Raw genomic sequence first — 21,370 nt, forward strand, 5'->3', positions numbered from 1 at the left:
AACGTAGGCGTGCCTCAGCGTTTTGAGGGCGTTTTAGGGGAGTACATAAATTACCAGCTACGGCTGACATAGAAGGCCGCAAGTAGTAAAACGTCACTCTGCGAGCAGGTTAGAGGCCTGGCTGATCGTACAGCTTGAGGTTGGGTACGTGCTCTAGCAAGCCCCACAGTACAATCGATACTATCGAATGTAACTGATGTTAGGATTGTTGTTTCTATATTGAGCCACACAATGCAAGCAGCTAATAATCGATTGTTGAAGCTAATAACACCGCTAATTGGCTTGTAATTGATTCAGCTGCGTTTGCATTAGCGAATAATAAGAATAAATATATATCATGGTGATGGCTTATTCTACGCGTTTTTTTGTTAATTTTTGGTGTCATTTGCACACAACACAAGCGGCCGCAACCATCAGAAGAAAATTAACATACAGCGACTGACAACGACTGACTCGATCGCTAACTGCTATCACTCGCTAGCTAGAGGAGGTGCATTGTTCACGTATGGGCGTCACTTTGGTTGCGACCGGCTGTGCGATCGCTTCCTTTTTCAGTTCCTTGGTCGTTAGGCGTACGATCGAGCGGCCGCTTATGACTGACTCAGAATGAGGTCCTCTGTGTGTAGGAGTTTAGATGCGTTTATAAATCAGCATTATTATCTTCCTCAAGCCGAGCTCCTACGTAAGTGTTTCTAAGTCGCTTCTCGTTGAGAGTAAATGGTGTTCAAAATAATTGCGCCAAAGCGCAGTGTCACATGTACTGACAACGCAGATGTCTCGCTAGCAGGACTCTCTCTACCCTCAGTTTCGGGTCTGCGCCCCTCTGTAGTTGCCCCGTCTCAGGGTGATAAATAAGGGCCGATGGAACTTTCTGGAAACACTGCACAATGTTACCATAAACAGAATAGCCAAAGACATCGGCTGAACCTCCACGTGCTTCAGTTTCATCTCTGTTTATATTTTATATCAAATAAAGGAGATAAATGAACTCTAAGTCCCCCCCGGGGGGGGTCACTAAACCTAACCCTCCCCCCCATCCCCAGGCTAAGTGTCGCGGACGATTGGAACGGTGGGGGCCGGTGTTCTGGCGTCGGGATTAACATTGGCGTCAGCATTTTGACCACCGGCTTCCTGACCGCATACCGAATGGGGAACTAGTTCTTCTAATTGTTTCCTTATTGTTAATTGGATCCATTAGTAGAATAGGGAGGCTCCTGCCTCTATTCCTGTCATCAGCCAGCGACGCCTGTAACGCCCCTATAGATGAGATATAAGCAGCTTATCGGTTTGTTTTTAGACCAGCGGCTGCGTGCATTGGTCATTGCTACCATGGCTACCGCTACATGAAGACTCCCATGTGATCATCACCCCGAACTGGACAGAGATACGGTCATACGTCGCGGCCGAGCCATCGGAGTGGTCTGTATTTGGCCACTTTGGATGAACCAGCGTGAAATGCGGCCTAAGTGACTGATGTGGAGCAGCTGCCATTTTGGATGCAGTAGATGGGGTATAAGACTACGGGGCCTGATTCAGAGATGGCCGCAAATCCCGTATGCAGCAGCTGTGCGAAAATATGCAAATGATGCAGCCGCCGGGATTTGTATTCAGATGACAACTAGCGGCGTCTCATGTTTGGTGATAGCGTACACAGACGCCATCATTGGCTGCGGCATCGATGTTCTGAGCAGCCCTATGATTGCTCAGAATGTCCGCTGGAACCTTAACCACTGCGCACACATTCGCCACCCTTCCAATTATTTCCCACAGAGGCTTCCTGACTGACAATCACTCTACGTCCAAGTCCTCACTGCGCCGAAACTTGGCGCACGCGCAATGCGTCTCATACGTAGGCACAGTACAAAAATAATCGCTCACCACTGCAAACATCGGTATTACGCCCACCTGTGAATGAGGCCCTAGGTCAGGAAACTTTGTCGCTTTCACAACCAAACATTTAGCTGTAACCTCAGACGCAGTGTATGATAGGGCGATAGCCGCCTTCTGTGGCTCCGCTGCCTCCACTTACACGCAGCACCTCCGCGGTTGGTTCGGTAGGGAGAGGTAACAGAGTGTCCGCGGTTGGTTTGGTAGGGAGAGGTAACCGATTGTCCGCGGTTGGTTCGGTAGGGAGAGGTAACCGATTGTCCGCGGTTGGTTCGGTAGGGAGAGGTAACCGATTGTCCGCGGTTGGTTCGGTAGGGAGAGGTAACCGATTGTCCGCGGTTGGTTTGGTAGGGAGAGATAACCGATTGTCCGCGGTTGGTTTGGTAGGGAGAGGTAACCGATTGTCCGCGGTTGGTTCGGTAGGGAGAGGTAACCGAGTGTCCGCGATTGGTTCGGTAGGGAGAGGTAACCGATTGTCCGCGGTTGGTTCGGTAGGGAGAGGTAACAGATTGTCCGCGGTTGGTTCGGTAGGGAGAGGTAACCGATTGTCCGCGGTTGGTTCGGTAGGGAGAGGTAACCGATTGTCCGCGGTTGGTTGGTCCGGGAGAGACGGAGGCTTTGTGGTTGAAGTTCACTTTGTACAAATTCTTCAACACAGAACTCTGATTTTCTTAGTTACAAATATAGTAAAAATGCCCAATTTAATAACTAACACAATATGGCGCTGACTCCGAGTCCCGCGCTGCTGAGACCGCGTTAGCATGGTGGCAGCACGTCTGTGACTTTATGCTGGTATCAGCCGTTCCCTGGTCCGACTGTGCGCAGGCTGGCACGCACACTTAGTGCGACTTTAGATGGTAAAATAGCGCTTGGTGCATCTTTATACGCTACAATCAGACGTGCCATCAAGACCTGCACCTCCTCCATGCTATGTGCAGATGCCCGGTCAGTGTATGGCCTCTAATGTGAGCGACAACCAGTTATGTGACACGCCCGTGACCCCCATAACATGCAGATACTGCTGAACTGCAACCCCCAGAATGCTTACTCACTAACTGGCAAGTTATAGATTGTAAGCTTGCGAGCAGGGCCCTCTTACCTCTATGTCTGTTATTACCCTGTTTTGTTCTATAAATGTTTCCAATTGTAAAGCGCAACGGAATATGCTGCGCTATATAAGAAACTGTTAATAAATAAATAAATAAATAAGTTATGCTGGTATTTGTGGTTCAGTTACAGCTGATGGATGCCGCTGCTGGGCATAATTTATTTACATTGTTGTTTTTAACATTATTTTTAGCTCCTCGTTTTAAAACCTCCAGCACTTTTCTGCTATTAAAGTTCTTCTCAGCCACCATCAGCTGGAGAATTACAGTGTGTTATTCAGCGTTGTGGTAATGGTGATTTTCCCTGACGCCGTGCGCACAGCCCATATATCCTGGAAGTATAAAAACACATGGGCTCATGTCCTGACATAATCCAATAATCCAAGTGTTTGTAGATGGATCTGGGCTGTAATAAATGAAGGGGAGGCTGCTGGGAAAATATTCTCATTTCAGCACTTGAGGTGTTTGGTGTGACAGCCCGTAACAGACTGAGTAACAGCAGGAGCGTGTGTGAGAGAGAACGTACAGGACGGAGTAACAGCAGGAGTGTGTGTGTGAGAGAACGTACAGGATGGAGTAACAGCAGGAGTGTGTGTGTGAGAGAACGTACAGGATGGAGTAACAGCAGGAGCGTGTGTGAGAGAACGTACAGGACGGAGTAACAGCAGGAGCGTGTGTGAGAGAACGTACAGGACGGAGTAACAGCAGGAGCGCGTGTGAGAGAGAACGTACAGGACGGAGTAACAGCAGGAGCGTGTGTGAGAGAACGTACAGGACGGAGTAACAGCAGGAGCGTGTGAGAGAGAACGTACAGGACGGAGTAACAGCAGGAGCGTGTGTGAGAGAGAACGTACAGGACGGAGTAACAGCAGGAGCGTGTGTGAGAGAACGTACAGGACGGAGTAACAGCAGGAGCGTGTGAGAGAGAACGTACAGGACGGAGTAACAGCAGGAGCGTGTGTGTGAGAGAACATACAGGACGGAGTAACAGCAGGAGCGTCTGTGAGAGAACGTACAGGACGGAGTAACAGCAGGAGCGTGTGTGAGAGAGAACGTACAGGACGGAGTAACAGCAGGAGTGTGTGTGTGAGAGAACGTACAGGATGGAGTAACAGCAGGAGCGTGTGTGACAGCCCGTAACAGACGGAGTAACAGCAGGAGCGCGTGTGAGAGAACGTACAGGACGGAGTAACAGCAGGAGCGTGTGTGAGAGAACGTACAGGACGGAGTAACAGCAGGAGCGTGTGTGTGAGAGAACGTACAGGACGGAGTAACAGCAGGAGCGTGTGTGAGAGAACGTACAGGACGGAGTAACAGCAGGAGCGTGTGTGAGAGAACGTACAGGACGGAGTAACAGCAGGAGCGTCTGTGACAGCCCGTAACGGACGGAGTAACAGCAGGAGCGTGTGTGAGTGAGAGAACGTACAGGACGGAGTAACAGCAGGAGCGTGTGTGACAGCCCGTAACAGACGGAGTAACAGCAGGAGCGTGTGTGAGAGAGAACGTACAGGACGGAGTAACAGCAGGAGCGCGTGTGAGAGAACGTACAGGACGGAGTAACAGCAGGAGCGCGTGTGAGAGAACGTACAGGACGGAGTAACAGCAGGAGCGCGTGTGAGAGAACGTACAGGACGGAGTAACAGCAGGAGCGCGTGTGAGAGAACGTACAGGACGGAGTAACAGCAGGAGCGCGTGTGAGAGAACGTACAGGACGGAGTAACAGCAGGAGCGCGTGTGAGAGAACGTACAGGACGGAGTAACAGCAGGAGCGCGTGTGAGAGAACGTACAGGACGGAGTAACAGCAGGAGCGTGTGTGAGAGAGAACGTACAGGACGGAGTAACAGCAGGAGCGTGTGTGAGAGAACGTACAGGACGGAGTAACAGCAGGAGCGTGTGTGAGAGAACGTACAGGACGGAGTAACAGCAGGAGTGTGTGTGTGAGAGAACATACAGGACGGAGTAACAGCAGGAGCGTGTGTGAGAGAGAACGTACAGGACGGAGTAACAGCAGGAGCGTCTGTGAGAACGTACAGGACGGAGTAACAGCAGGAGCGTGTGTGAGAGAGAACGTACAGGACGGAGTAACAGCAGGAGCGTGTGTGTGTGAGAGAACGTACAGGACGGAGTAACAGCAGGAGCGTGTGTGAGAGAACGTACAGGACGGAGTAACAGCAGGAGCGTGTGAGAGAACGTACAGGACGGAGTAACAGCAGGAGCGTGTGTGAGAGAACGTACAGGACGGAGTAACAGCAGGAGCGTCTGTGACAGCCCGTAACGGACGGAGTAACAGCAGGAGCGTGTGTGACAGCCCGTAACAGACGGAGTAACAGCAGGAGCGTGTGTGACAGCCCGTAACAGACGGAGTAACAGCAGGAGCGTGTGTGTGAGAGAACGTACAGGACGGAGTAACAGCAGGAGCGTGTGTGAGAGAGAACGTACAGGACGGAGTAACAGCAGGAGCGTGTGTGAGAGAACGTACAGGACGGAGTAACAGCAGGAGCGTGTGAGAGAGAACGTACAGGACGGAGTAACAGCAGGAGCGTGTGTGTGAGAGAACATACAGGACGGAGTAACAGCAGGAGCGTCTGTGAGAGAACGTACAGGACGGAGTAACAGCAGGAGCGTGTGTGAGAGAGAACGTACAGGACGGAGTAACAGCAGGAGTGTGTGTGTGAGAGAACGTACAGGATGGAGTAACAGCAGGAGCGTGTGTGACAGCCCGTAACAGACGGAGTAACAGCAGGAGCGCGTGTGAGAGAACGTACAGGACGGAGTAACAGCAGGAGCGTGTGTGAGAGAACGTACAGGACGGAGTAACAGCAGGAGCGTGTGTGTGAGAGAACGTACAGGACGGAGTAACAGCAGGAGCGTGTGTGAGAGAACGTACAGGACGGAGTAACAGCAGGAGCGTGTGTGAGAGAACGTACAGGACGGAGTAACAGCAGGAGCGTCTGTGACAGCCCGTAACGGACGGAGTAACAGCAGGAGCGTGTGTGAGTGAGAGAACGTACAGGACGGAGTAACAGCAGGAGCGTGTGTGACAGCCCGTAACAGACGGAGTAACAGCAGGAGCGTGTGTGAGAGAGAACGTACAGGACGGAGTAACAGCAGGAGCGCGTGTGAGAGAACGTACAGGACGGAGTAACAGCAGGAGCGCGTGTGAGAGAACGTACAGGACGGAGTAACAGCAGGAGCGCGTGTGAGAGAACGTACAGGACGGAGTAACAGCAGGAGCGCGTGTGAGAGAACGTACAGGACGGAGTAACAGCAGGAGCGCGTGTGAGAGAACGTACAGGACGGAGTAACAGCAGGAGCGCGTGTGAGAGAACGTACAGGACGGAGTAACAGCAGGAGCGCGTGTGAGAGAACGTACAGGACGGAGTAACAGCAGGAGCGCGTGTGAGAGAACGTACAGGACGGAGTAACAGCAGGAGCGCGTGTGAGAGAACGTACAGGACGGAGTAACAGCAGGAGCGTGTGTGAGAGAGAACGTACAGGACGGAGTAACAGCAGGAGCGTGTGTGAGAGAACGTACAGGACGGAGTAACAGCAGGAGCGTGTGTGAGAGAACGTACAGGACGGAGTAACAGCAGGAGTGTGTGTGTGAGAGAACATACAGGACGGAGTAACAGCAGGAGCGTGTGTGAGAGAGAACGTACAGGACGGAGTAACAGCAGGAGCGTCTGTGAGAACGTACAGGACGGAGTAACAGCAGGAGCGTGTGTGAGAGAGAACGTACAGGACGGAGTAACAGCAGGAGCGTGTGTGTGTGAGAGAACGTACAGGACGGAGTAACAGCAGGAGCGTGTGTGAGAGAACGTACAGGACGGAGTAACAGCAGGAGCGTGTGAGAGAACGTACAGGACGGAGTAACAGCAGGAGCGTGTGTGAGAGAACGTACAGGACGGAGTAACAGCAGGAGCGTCTGTGACAGCCCGTAACGGACGGAGTAACAGCAGGAGCGTGTGTGACAGCCCGTAACAGACGGAGTAACAGCAGGAGCGTGTGTGACAGCCCGTAACAGACGGAGTAACAGCAGGAGCGTGTGTGTGAGAGAACGTACAGGACGGAGTAACAGCAGGAGCGTGTGTGAGAGAGAACGTACAGGACGGAGTAACAGCAGGAGCGTGTGTGAGAGAACGTACAGGACGGAGTAACAGCAGGAGCGTGTGAGAGAGAACGTACAGGACGGAGTAACAGCAGGAGCGTGTGTGTGAGAGAACATACAGGACGGAGTAACAGCAGGAGCGTCTGTGAGAGAACGTACAGGACGGAGTAACAGCAGGAGCGTGTGTGAGAGAGAACGTACAGGACGGAGTAACAGCAGGAGTGTGTGTGTGAGAGAACGTACAGGATGGAGTAACAGCAGGAGCGTGTGTGACAGCCCGTAACAGACGGAGTAACAGCAGGAGCGCGTGTGAGAGAACGTACAGGACGGAGTAACAGCAGGAGCGTGTGTGAGAGAACGTACAGGACGGAGTAACAGCAGGAGCGTGTGTGTGAGAGAACGTACAGGACGGAGTAACAGCAGGAGCGTGTGTGAGAGAACGTACAGGACGGAGTAACAGCAGGAGCGTGTGTGAGAGAACGTACAGGACGGAGTAACAGCAGGAGCGTCTGTGACAGCCCGTAACGGACGGAGTAACAGCAGGAGCGTGTGTGAGTGAGAGAACGTACAGGACGGAGTAACAGCAGGAGCGTGTGTGACAGCCCGTAACAGACGGAGTAACAGCAGGAGCGTGTGTGAGAGAGAACGTACAGGACGGAGTAACAGCAGGAGCATGTGTGAGAGAGAACGTACAGGACGGAGTAACAGCAGGAGCGTGTGTGTGTGAGAGAACGTACAGGACGGAGTAACAGCAGGAGCGTGTGTGACAGCCCGTAACAGACGGAGTAACAGCAGGAGCGCGTGTGAGAGAACGTACAGGACGGAGTAACAGCAGGAGCGTGTGTGAGAGAGAACGTACAGGACGGAGTAACAGCAGGAGCGTCTGTGAGAGAGAACGTACAGGACGGAGTAACAGCAGCAGCGTGTGTGTGAGAGAACGTACAGGACGGAGTAACAGCAGGAGCGTGTGTAAGAGAGAACGTACAGGACGGAGTAACAGCAGCAGCGTCTGTGAGAGACCGTACAGGACGGAGTAACAGCAGGAGCGTGTGTGAGAGAGAACGTACAGGACGGAGTAACAGCAGGAGCGTGTGTGAGAGAGAACGTACAGGACGGAGTAACAGCAGGAGCGTGTGTGTGAGAGAACGTACAGAACGGAGTAACAGCAGGAGCGTGTGTGAGAGAGAACGTACAGGACGGAGTAACAGCAGGAGCGTGTGTGAGAGAATGTACAGGACGGAGTTACAGCAGGAGCGTGTGTGAGAGAACGTACAGGACAGTGGGGAGTAACAGCAGGAGCGTGTGAGAGAGAACGTACAGGACGGAGTAACAGCAGGAGCGTGTGTGAGAGAGAACGTACAGGACGGAGTAACAGCAGGAGCGTGTGTGAGAGAATGTACAGGACGGAGTAACAGCAGGAGCGTGTGTGACAGCCCGTAACAGACGGAGTAACAGCAGGAGCGTGTTTGTGAGAGAGAACGTTCAGGACGGAGTAACAGCAGGAGCGTGTGTGTGAGAGAGAACGTACAGGACGGAGTAACAGCAGGAGCGTGTGTGAGAGAACGTACAGGACGGAGTAACAGCAGGAGCGTGTGTGTGTGAGAGAACGTACAGGACGGAGTAACAGCAGGAGCGTGTGAGAGAACGTACAGGACGGAGTAACAGCAGGAGCGTGTGTGAGAGAACGTACAGAACGGAGTAACAGCAGGAGCGTCTGTGACAGCCCGTAACGGACGGAGTAACAGCAGGAGCGTGTGTGACAGCCCGTAACAGACGGAGTAACAGCAGGAGCGCGTGTGAGAGAACGTACAGGACGGAGTAACAGCAGGAGCGTGTGTGTGAGAGAACGTACAGGACGGAGTAACAGCAGGAGCGTGTGTGAGAGAGAACGTACAGGACGGAGTAACAGCAGGAGCGTGTGTGAGAGAACGTACAGGACGGAGTAACAGCAGGAGCGTGTGAGAGAGAACGTACAGGACGGAGTAACAGCAGGAGCGTGTGTGTGAGAGAACATACAGGACGGAGTAACAGCAGGAGCGTCTGTGAGAGAACGTACAGGACGGAGTAACAGCAGGAGCGTGTGTGAGAGAGAACGTACAGGACGGAGTAACAGCAGGAGTGTGTGTGTGAGAGAACGTACAGGATGGAGTAACAGCAGGAGCGTGTGTGACAGCCCGTAACAGACGGAGTAACAGCAGGAGCGCGTGTGAGAGAACGTACAGGACGGAGTAACAGCAGGAGCGTGTGTGAGAGAACGTACAGGACGGAGTAACAGCAGGAGCGTGTGTGTGAGAGAACGTACAGGACGGAGTAACAGCAGGAGCGTGTGTGAGAGAGAGAACGTACAGGACGGAGTAACAGCAGGAGCGTGTGTGAGAGAACGTACAGGACGGAGTAACAGCAGGAGCGTGTGTGAGAGAACGTACAGGACGGAGTAACAGCAGGAGCGTGTGTGAGAGAACGTACAGGACGGAGTAACAGCAGGAGCGTCTGTGACAGCCCGTAACGGACGGAGTAACAGCAGGAGCGTGTGTGAGTGAGAGAACGTACAGGACGGAGTAACAGCAGGAGCGTGTGTGACAGCCCGTAACAGACGGAGTAACAGCAGGAGCGTGTGTGAGAGAGAACGTACAGGACGGAGTAACAGCAGGAGCATGTGTGAGAGAGAACGTACAGGACGGAGTAACAGCAGGAGCGTGTGTGAGAGAGAACGTACAGGACGGAGTAACAGCAGGAGCGTGTGTGTGTGAGAGAACGTACAGGACGGAGTAACAGCAGGAGCGTGTGTGACAGCCCGTAACAGACGGAGTAACAGCAGGAGCGCGTGTGAGAGAACGTACAGGACGGAGTAACAGCAGGAGCGTGTGTGAGAGAACGTACAGGACGGAGTAACAGCAGGAGCGTCTGTGAGAGAGAACGTACAGGACGGAGTAACAGCAGCAGCGTGTGTGTGAGAGAACGTACAGGACGGAGTAACAGCAGGAGCGTGTGTAAGAGAGAACGTACAGGACGGAGTAACAGCAGCAGCGTCTGTGAGAGACCGTACAGGACGGAGTAACAGCAGGAGCGTGTGTGAGAGAGAACGTACAGGACGGAGTAACAGCAGGAGCGTGTGTGAGAGAGAACGTACAGGACGGAGTAACAGCAGGAGCGTGTGTGTGAGAGAACGTACAGAACGGAGTAACAGCAGGAGCGTGTGTGAGAGAGAACGTACAGGACGGAGTAACAGCAGGAGCGTGTGTGAGAGAATGTACAGGACGGAGTTACAGCAGGAGCGTGTGTGAGAGAACGTACAGGACAGTGGGGAGTAACAGCAGGAGCGTGTGAGAGAGAACGTACAGGACGGAGTAACAGCAGGAGCGTGTGTGAGAGAGAACGTACAGGACGGAGTAACAGCAGGAGCGTGTGTGAGAGAATGTACAGGACGGAGTAACAGCAGGAGCGTGTGTGACAGCCCGTAACAGACGGAGTAACAGCAGGAGCGTGTTTGTGAGAGAGAACGTTCAGGACGGAGTAACAGCAGGAGCGTGTGTGTGAGAGAGAACGTACAGGACGGAGTAACAGCAGGAGCGTGTGTGAGAGAACGTACAGGACGGAGTAACAGCAGGAGCGTGTGTGACAGCCCGTAACAGACGGAGTAACAGCAGGAGCGTGTTTGTGAGAGAGAACGTTCAGGACGGAGTAACAGCAGGAGCGTGTGTGTGAGAGAGAACGTACAGGACGGAGTAACAGCAGGAGTGTCTGTGACAGCCCGTAACAGATGGAGTAACAGCAGGAGCGTGTGTGTGAGAGAGAACGTACAGGACGGAGTAACAGCAGGAGCGTGTGTGATAGAGAGACCGTACAGGACGGAGTAACAGCAGGAGCGTGTGTGAGAGAGAACGTACAGGACGGAGTAACAGCAGGAGCGTGTGTGAGAGAACGTACAGGACGGAGTAACAGCAGGAGCGTGTGAGAGAGAACGTACAGGACGGAGTAACAGCAGGAGTGTGTGTGTGAGAGAACGTACAGGATGGAGTAACAGCAGGAGCATGTGTGAGAGAGAACGTACAGGACGGAGTAACAGCAGGAGCGTGTGTGATAGAGAGACCGTACAGGACGGAGTAACAGCAGGAGCGTGTGTGAGAGAGAACGTACAGGACGGAGTAACAGCAGGAGCGTGTGTGAGAGAACGTACAGGACGGAGTAACAGCAGGAGCGTGTGAGAGAGAACGTACAGGACGGAGTAACAGCAGGAGTGTGTGTGTGAGAGAACGTACAGGATGGAGTAACAGCAGGAGCATGTGTGACAGCCCGTAACAGACGGAGTAACAGCAGGAGCGCGTGTGAGAGAACGTACAGGACGGAGTAACAGCAGGAGCGTCTGTGAGAACGTACAGGACGGAGTAACAGCAGGAGCGTGTGTGAGAGAGAACGTACAGGACTGAGTAACAGCAGGAGCGTGTGTGACAGCCCGTAACAGACGGAGTAACAGCAGGAGCGCGTGTGAGAGAACGTACAGGACGGAGTAACAGCAGGAGCGTGTGTGAGAGAGAGAACGTACAGGACGGAGTAACAGCAGGAGCGTGTGTGAGAGAACGTACAGGACGGAGTAACAGCAGGAGCGTGTGTGAGAGAACGTACAGGACGGAGTAACAGCAGGAGCGTGTGTGTGAGAGAACGTACAGGACGGAGTAACAGCAGGAGCGCGTGTGAGAGAACGTACGGCACAGTAGGGAGTAACTAGCTGGCGGGTGGGAGAATGTATGGCACAGTAGGGAGTAACTAGCAGGCGCGTGGGAGAACGTACGGCACAGTAGGGAGTAACTAGCAGGCGCGTGGGAGAACGTACGGCACAGTAGGGAGTAACTAGCAGGCGGGTGGGAGAACGTACGGCACAGTAGGGAGTAACTAGCAGGCGCGTGGGAGAACGTACAGCACAGTAGGGAATAACTAGCAGGCGCATGAGAACGTACAGCACAGTAGGGAGTAACTAGCAGGCGCGTGGGAGAACGTACAGCACAGTAGGGAGTAACTAGCAGGCACGTGGGAGAACGTACAGCACAGTAGGGAGTAACTAGCAGGCATGACAAATGTGTGCTTCAAATGGTCAGCCGCTGAGAGGTGGATTACCCACTAGCGCCACGTTAGATGCCGATATGGTTCCCTGGTGCCGGTAACCAGCACTTTGGGTTGGAAGTTGTGGTGTTGGGGATCATTGGGGGAGACTACGTTCCCATTAGTAAATTTATAGCAAAATAAATGGAGCAATCAGCATCCAAAAACCGCAACCGCGATCGCTACGGGCTGCATAGGGATCATAGATGGTCTCCGTCTTGTCCAATACCCATTACATGCTTTTATTAGTGTTAAGGAAAATGCTACTAATAGTATGTACTACGCTGCCAGGGGGTACGGGGCCTTAAACTGTTATCAGAAATAACGAACAACCAAATGATCAGAGATCCTGTAACCTAGAATTATCATTCCTCAGCGAATGCAGTAACATGGCCGCCTGCAGCTCTATGACAGAGGGATAACGTTATATTTCACATTCGTGTTTTTCCACAAAAATAAATGTTTTGAGCTGAAGTCCCCGCACCCCTTCCCATGAGTTTTTTTCCCCACTACTGTCTCATTATTGTCCATCTATAATATTGTACCTCAGCTAAGCAGCCATTTTGGGCAAATATTTAATTTGTGCCTCATGCCTCACTGATGTCACAGCGAGAGAATAAAGTTTCAGCCAACAAAATGTCCGCCGCCGTAACAGGATATGCAGAGGAGGAACTTTCTCGATGCTAAATGATCCGGTATGTTACTTTAACATAAGTGTACCACCCCTAGAAACAAGAAATACTGAATGTACTCTTCCACCCGGCTGCAGACAGAGATTGATTAGTATAATGAATACATATAAATCATCACTATAATGTACAGACATTTCACTTGTCACCAATACTGTTCTGGAAGCTTGTGGTAAGGGTTAATGCATGCTCCGTATATCAGAGATAATGAGAGAGCTGTAAAATGCAGAAGGAATGAGAAGCTTGATACATAGAGAGAGTATAAAGGGTGCACTCACCTATTGACACGCCATTGGTAAGCGCGGAGGCCTGGGTGCTGTTCCTGGCAGGGCTCTGGGACTCTAAGACACTATCGTCCAGCAGGTGGCGCGGTTTCTCGGATGGAAATGTGGCACTTTTACTCTCAACAACACTGAACTGACACATCACACTGGATAAATGGGAGAGACAGAAGCCGGGTCGGTGCTTTGCGCCATTCATCCCACACATGTTCAATGAGCGCGGAGCAGGCGAATGAGCAAAACGCGGGACTGAAATGTCAAAGCCGTGGTCCTTACTGAAGGGGACATAATCATTGCACAATAAATACGGCCTAGTCTGCTCTCTGTCATGGTCTCACAAGGCAGCTTCACATACTGCCCCTAATAACACTCTTAGTTGGAGATTTATCAAAGCTTGGAGAGATAAAGTACCAACCAATCAGCTCCTGTCACTTTACAGACTATAGTCTGTAAATAGACAGGAGCCGATTGGTTGGTACTTTCTACTTACTCTCTCTCCGATCTTTGATAAATCTCCCCCTTAGTAGAGTACATGTTAAATACATTATACTTGAGGGTGTAGCTAAGCAATGGATGAAGCTAAGTAGGGAGTGCTCTCTAGAAAACATGGAGTGATATTCTTGTTATCACACGTTACTAATCTTAGATGGTGCTCCAGCCAATCAGCTCCGGGCTGTCATGTGTTTGTAAATTGACACTTGGGAGCTGATTGGCTGGAGCACCATCTAAGATTAGTAACGTGTGATGGTGCTAGTGTCTGAAAAGTTAGGAGCTGGTTGGTTGGTACTTTAGCTCTCATTTATGAACAAGTGGTATTCTTGTCACCACCCTCCATCCGAGCTTTGATACATCTCCCCCCTTCTGTGTTCGCTGCACTTTTCAGCCATTTCCAATATGTTGGGTTCCTCAGCAATAACTTTTTATCACTTTTTTCTGTAACCGAGAACATTTTTTTATTGGTTTTAAAGGTAATTGGGGGTAGTTTTTGGGAGCACATTATGTTTCTATTGTAAGCGAAATATATGGGGGGAAACCTGGCGTGGGAGGGGTGCAAATATATAAGATGGGGGCGGTTTTCTGCTTTTTTTTTAATCTACATTACTGTATTATTCTCTGCGGTGGCCTCATCCTCACATCTGGTGCAGACGTGGTGATTTGGGGGGGGGAGCGTGACACCATAGGACAAAGATGGGGATGGAGCTGAGCGGCCCCTCTCACACAATTTATCCCCTGTTCAGAGACGGTTTTATACGCGGGGGATAACTGAATAATGGGAGACGGATCTTAGTCTGTTGTGCACATTTACACACATGCGTCGCTTTCAGTTGTGTGGTTTTATACTGATGACTGGTTTTTATTTTATTTTATGACTTTATCCCACAATAATTGAAACGACAGAGTTGTCATATCCGGGACCCCGCTGCTTCGGAGGTCTCTCTTCCGCAATGTGAGGGATGGTAGCAAATGGCGGCAGCAGCAGCCGGTCACTGGGGATACCTGAGGAGGAGAATGACCCCTTACAGAGGCGCTGTGGTATCTCCCAATCAGTGGGTTCCCGGACGTTGGACCCTGCCATTTTGTTAGTTGAGTAGGGGGGTTTACAGGACACGTATCCTGCAGCAATTATCATTAATTTGATGGTATTTAACTAATTACTGTAGAATTTAATATTGTTTTTTTTTAATTTATACAAAGGTTGGATTCACTTGAACTGAAAGACATACAGGAAACCAGAACTATACAGCTCAGTGATATAAATGTGTCGTGTATTTGGCCTATGAAATAGTTTGTGCCATAAACCAGAGCAACCAATCAAACAGCTGCTTTCATTGTGTAAAGTGCATTGGACAGATAATAGCTCATTGTTGATTGGTTGCTGTGGATTCTCATTGTCTCTGTGCAATCACCCTCTCATTAGACTGCCATATTTCCATGTAATAATAATTCAGGGACAACACAGAGTTTATAACCATTTTATCCCTATCGTCTGAGCGCTACTCAGCGCCGTTACCTCAGCTGGACATAATACGATTTAAAAGTCACAATGTTTCGCTTTAATGCTTCCGATAATATCTTATAATCTGTGGAAAATGTTTGGCCACAAACTAAACCTCTCTATAGACAGTAACACTGAGCCAGAGACGGACGCTTTGATGATGTATACGCAGTTGGGCGATTATCGCTGGTCTGCGCAATGTATCCGATTCGCACTGCGCGCGTGTCACGTTTCATTACGGATGTCGCTCGCAGTGAGAATTTTATTCAAATTAATTGACAGGTCCGGGACCATTTGTGGGCGGCGACGGGGAGGTGACGACTCAAACGCAGGCATGTCAGGGAGTGTCTCTGCGTGCGACCGCGATCCCGTGTGCAGTGACAATGGCGCCAGGCGTCTCAGTTCCTGCGGCCAGGCATTGTGACCACAGGGTACTCAGGAGGCCGATAATTGACTGAACAGTGACCGAGCTGCGCTCGGATTTGTAAAGCCGCCAGTGGGCGTCTCCATACGAAACCAGGCGGCTGCGACATTTGCATATTTTCTCACAGCTGCGGCGTACAAATTCGCTGGTGCAGCAGCATTAGCGCACATCTCTGAATCAGACCCACTGTCAAGTTATAGAGCCACAGACTAATGAGATATTACAGAGAAGGAACCTCACAGCATGGACTATGATATAACATGTTACGCTGTGCTTCCTATGTGGCCTTATATAGTAACATGGAACCTCACAGCACGGACTATGATATAACATGTTACACTGTGCTTCCTATGTGGCCTTATATAGTAACATGGAACCTCACAGCACGGACTATGATATAACATGTTACACTGTGCTTCCTATGTGGCCTTATACAGTAACATGGAACCTCACAGCACGGACTATGATATAACATGTTACGCTGTGCCTCCTATGTGGCCTTATATAGTAACATGGAACCTCACAGCACGGACTATGATATAACATGTTACACTGTGCTTCCTATGTGGCCTTATATAGTAACATGGAACCTCACAGCACGGACTATGATATAACATGTTACGCTGTGCTTCCTATGTGGCCTTATATAGTAACATGGAACCTCACAGCACGGACTATGATATAACATGTTACACTGTGCTTCCTATGTGGCCTTATACAGTAACATGGAACCTCACAGCACGGACTATGATATAACATGTTACGCTGTGCTTCCTATGTGGCCTTATATAGTAACATGGAACCTCACAGCACGGACTATGATATAACATGTTACGCTGTGCTTCCTATGTGGCCTTATACAGTATATAGTAACATGGAACCTCACAGCATGGACTATGATATAACATGTTACGCTGTGCCTCCTATGTGGCCTTATATAGTAACATGGAACCTCACAGCACGGACTATGATATAACATGTTACGCTGTGCCTCCTATGTGGCCTTATATAGTAACATGGAACCTCACAGCACGGACTATGATATAACATGTTACGCTGTGCCTCCTATGTGGCCTTATATAGTAACATGGAACCTCACAGCACGGACTATGATATAACATGTTACGCTGTGCTTCCTATGTGGCCTTATATAGTAACATGGAACCTCACAGCACGGACTATGATATAACATGTTACGCTGTGCCTCCTATGTGGCCTTATATAGTAACATGGAATCTCACAGCACGGACTATGATATAACATGTTACGCTGTGCTTCCTATGTGGCCTTATACACTATATAGTAACATGGAACCTCACAGCACGGACTATGATATAACATGTTACGCTGTGCCTCCTATGTGGCCTTATACAGTATATAGTAACATGGAACCTCACAGCACAGACTATGATATAACATGTTACGCTGTGCTTCCTATGTGGCCTTATACAGTATATAGTAACATGGAACCTCACAGCACGGACTATGATATAACATGTTACGCTGTGCTTACTATGTGGCCTTATACAGTATATAGTAACATGGAACCTCACAGCATGGACTATGATATAACATGTTACGCTGTGCCTCCTATGTGGCCTTATATAGTAACATGGAACCTCACAGCACGGACTATGATATAACATGTTACGCTGTGCCTCCTATGTGGCCTTATATAGTAACATGGAACCTCACAGCACGGACTATGATATAACATGTTACGCTGTGCCTCCTATGTGGCCTTATATAGTAACATGGAACCTCACAGCACGGACTATGATATAACATGTTACGCTGTGCTTCCTATGTGGCCTTATATAGTAACATGGAACCTCACAGCACGGACTATGATATAACATGTTACGCTGTGCCTCCTATGTGGCCTTATATAGTAACATGGAATCTCACAGCACGGACTATGATATAACATGTTACGCTGTGCCTCCTATGTGGCCTTATACAGTATATAGTAACATGGAACCTCACAGCACAGACTATGATATAACATGTTACACTGTGCTTCCTATGTGGCCTTATATAGTAACATGGAACCTCACAGCACGGACTATGATATAACATGTTACGCTGTGCCTCCTATGTGGCCTTATATAGTAACATGGAACCTCACAGCACGGAATATGATATATGTTACGCTGTGCTTCCTATGTGGCCTTATCAGTATATAGAAACATTTCCCTTCATTTAGTAAATGTCATAGAAAACAGGATCATTTACAGTTGCGCAAAAGTACAATACCGTAGTGCCAATGCTCCTGTGTGTCACACGCCTAAATTTGCGCATAAGCACCAAATTTTACAGGAATGGGCACGTTTAACAGGGCACGCCAGCAACCGGCCTAGTGGGAGAAGTTGGCGCGATCGGAGGGTTCTTTGCAGAGAATGCGCATAAAGTAGTTTAGTTATTCAATGAAATGGAAAAATGAAGAGGGTTTATTTTCTGGGACGGGGCACAACCTGCCCAACGCCAGGAAGTAGGCGTGCGCCCTGATGTGCCAACCTTATAAGCACACACAAAGGAACATTGCGGGTTCCTACTTTTCGCAGTTTGTAAATGAGCCTTAGAGGGCAATTCAAATCTACGGTGCATTGCGAGCACCGACATCGCTGATTTTGCCTCTCACCTCCATGGAAGATCAGCGATGTTGAGCCGCTATGTTAATATAGGGCAATGCGCGCTTCTGCACATCGCAACCCAGCACTGCGCAGAATGGAATTGCCCACTTAATGCCTCGATCACTCTCTCACGGCTGAAATAGTAGCAGCATTTAATAGCGATAAAATAAACTGCGACAGCCTCCGACAGCGCTGAAGACCCACTTGTTTCCTAAGCTGCGGCTCTTCCTATGCCTGGAGACGGGCGGGGTTGGGAGATTGGTGGCCACTGAAGCATCTGGACACGTCGGTCGTCTGCTGTTTCTCATTGTAGCCGCCATCTCGGAGGGACCTGGCGACAGAGATCAACTGGTACTGATAGTGCAACACTGAATATTCCTCCGCTAGCAGAGGCCGTCCGTCACCAAACCTACAAATCAGCTGCACTAGGTGTCCGTACGGGAAAACTGCAATCATACACATTTTATACAAATATACTGCAGCATTGCAACTTATTCACTCAGAAATGTTATATATATAATTTATATATTCCTGTTCCACCTTAGGTCAATGCTTTTTCTGGCCAGTAGGTGTCACTGTTGTTACTGATATCAATTAAAGCGTAGCTCGGATTCTAGACACTCCCCACGGACATTAACTTCGTAAAAAGGATGAACCTCAGATCAAAACGCTAAAGTGGCGATTCAGAGTTACACAAAAGTCAGCCATAATTATACCGGCATTGTATGCACGCAACCAAGTGTGTATATTCACTTGTGTGCTTAGTGGTGCGCAACTAGGCGACCGCGCTACCACTCTCTATAGCCCTCACCATTATCAGTGCACCAGCCCCATCCCTGATGTGCTCGCTCAGTTACATCCCTTCAGCAGCAAGTGTAGGTGCACCCGAGTTGTGTATCACCTGTAGGTGCGCGCGCTCGGCCCTGGTGCGTGCACAGTGCAAAAACACGCAATATCCAAGCGCAAAACCGACTTGTGCAACTCTTCCGTAACATCTAATGGGCCCCATACATCTGTGACGGATTGCCGCGATGCTGCAATCCGGGATCGCAGAAATCAAACATGTTGGATTTCGTCGATTTGACAATCGCAATAAATAAAAATCACAATCGTCAAATCGAGGACATTTAACATGTCAAATGGCCGCGATCTGGCAACAGATCGCAGAACATCGATGGTGGGCGATCGGATATTTCCAATCGTATCCCTGCATCGCAGCGATCCGTCGCAGATGTATGGGCACCTTAAGCTCTGTCTATCCAAATACATTACATTATATATTATTATGCTAAATAACTTTATAATAGCTGCGTACAGCAAAGCTGCATCATTCTGTGACCTAGAATCCATTATAGAGTACCCTATAGGATAAATATTCTGTAGACCCTGAGAGATTGTCCACCTGCGATAGGTCATTATATATTAGGACACAGCTACCAGACGGGACGAGCAATGCCACTCGCCTCTGTCTCATCCAGTTTTAGCTGCGGCTTATGGTGCCAGGATATTCCTAGTCCTCAAACACCCTCTCTGCCAACAGCCCACATTGCAGTGTAACGGCGGGCAGACGGGCGACGTTGTTTGCAAATCTATTAAACCAAAATGTAGAATCACAGATGCAAAGATTTCTCCTGTAACTGACAGAGATTGGCTGCCTGACAATGGGGGAGGTGTGGCCCAAATCAACCAATCCGCTTCTAGTTCTCATTTATCTAGCACAGTCTATGAAATGACAGAAGCTGATTGGTTGCTATAAGTGACTTCTCCACTTTATTTCTGTCCAAGACTTGATACATCTCCCCCATGTCATTTACTGAATGAGAGAAACGTAAAAAGTTGTCTGGCGTGGAAAATGTAATAACTGATATAAGGGTACTCCCATCTGTGGGAATGCCAGGAATACCTCTGTACAATATTACTAATGCATCATCATTGTGTATCACTGAGGGGTGAGGCTTCGCATACACTAAAGCTGCGTTTTTAAAACCACTGTGCCGCGGCACACTAGTAGAGCGGTTGTCAAGTGTTTTGCGGCGGTCAGCTCAGCGCATTTGTACTGTAGTGTGTTTTATTCCTGTGGGGGCCAATGTAGTGTGTTTTATTCATGTGGAGGCAATGTAGGTTGTATTATTCCTGTGGGGGCCAATGTAGTGTGTTTTATTCCTGTGGAGGCCAATGTAGTGTGTTTTATTCCTGTGGGGGCCAATGTAGTGTATTTTATTCCTGTGGAGGCCAATGTAGTGTGTTTTATTCCTGCGGAGGCCAATGTAGTGTGTTTTATTCCTGCGGAGGCCAATGTTTGTGTGTTTTATTCCTGTGGAGGCCAATGTTTGTGTGTTTTATTCCTGTGGAGGCCAATGTTTGTGTGTTTTATTCCTGTGGAGGCCAATGTATGTGTGTTTTATTCCTGTGGAGGCCAATGTTTGTGTGTTTTATTCCTGTGGAGGCCAATGTTTGTGTGTTTTATTCCTGTGGAGGCCAATGTATGTGTGTTTTATTCCTGTGGAGGCCAATGTTTGTGTGTTTTATTCCTGTGGAGGCCAATGTATGTGTGTTTTATTCCTGTGGAGGCCAATGTATGTGTGTTTTATTCCTGTGGAGGCCAATGTATGTGTGTTTTATTCCTGTGGAGGCCAATGTATGTGTGTTTTATTCCTGTGGAGGCCAATGTATGTGTGTTTTATTCCTGTGGAGGCCAATGTATGTGTGTTTTATTCCTGTGGAGGCCAATGTATGTGTGTATTATTCCTGTGGAGGCCAATGTATGTGTGTATTATTCCTGTGGAGGCCAATGTATGTGTGTATTATTCCTGTGGAGGCCAATGTATGTGTGTTTTATTCCTGCGGGGGCCAATGTATGTGTATAATTTTATGTGAGAGCCAATTGTTTCCTCATTAGTCGCGCACGCTGTATCGCCGGATGGTGAGCCTTGGCAATTTTAATATCTTAGTAGCGTCTCACGTTGAAAATCACTGCACTAACGTCACCAGCTAAATGAAATCTGCTAAAAGTGTTGGTAATACTCCTAGTAAATAGATGATACAAGCAAAGAGACATATTGAAGTTATTCCAGACCAGCCACTGGCAGATCATCATGGGAAGTGACCAGATGCGCCCGTGTACACCTATCCCCAAATCACACCAAAC

At 49.5% G+C, this 21,370-nt stretch overlaps 1 protein-coding gene across 1 annotated transcript in view; it reads right to left on the bottom strand.

Moving 5' to 3' along the window:
• LOC148474349 (ras-specific guanine nucleotide-releasing factor RalGPS1-like) overlaps positions 1–21,370 on the bottom strand; it is a gene marked incomplete at its 5' end in the record, with an annotated part of 104,958 nt that overhangs the window by 29,469 nt on the left and 54,119 nt on the right. Inside the window, 2 exons of the mRNA XM_088458776.1 lie at positions 13,167–13,318; positions 18,427–18,553. Of these exons, the coding sequence (XP_088314902.1) occupies positions 13,167–13,318; positions 18,427–18,553 (279 nt within the window). The remainder of the gene's footprint in view (positions 1–13,166; positions 13,319–18,426; positions 18,554–21,370) is intronic.

This window comes from Taudactylus pleione, unplaced genomic scaffold (assembly GCF_031769625.1).
Source record: "Taudactylus pleione unplaced genomic scaffold, aTauple2 ptg000850l, whole genome shotgun sequence".
Taxonomy (NCBI): Eukaryota; Metazoa; Chordata; class Amphibia; order Anura; family Myobatrachidae; genus Taudactylus; species Taudactylus pleione.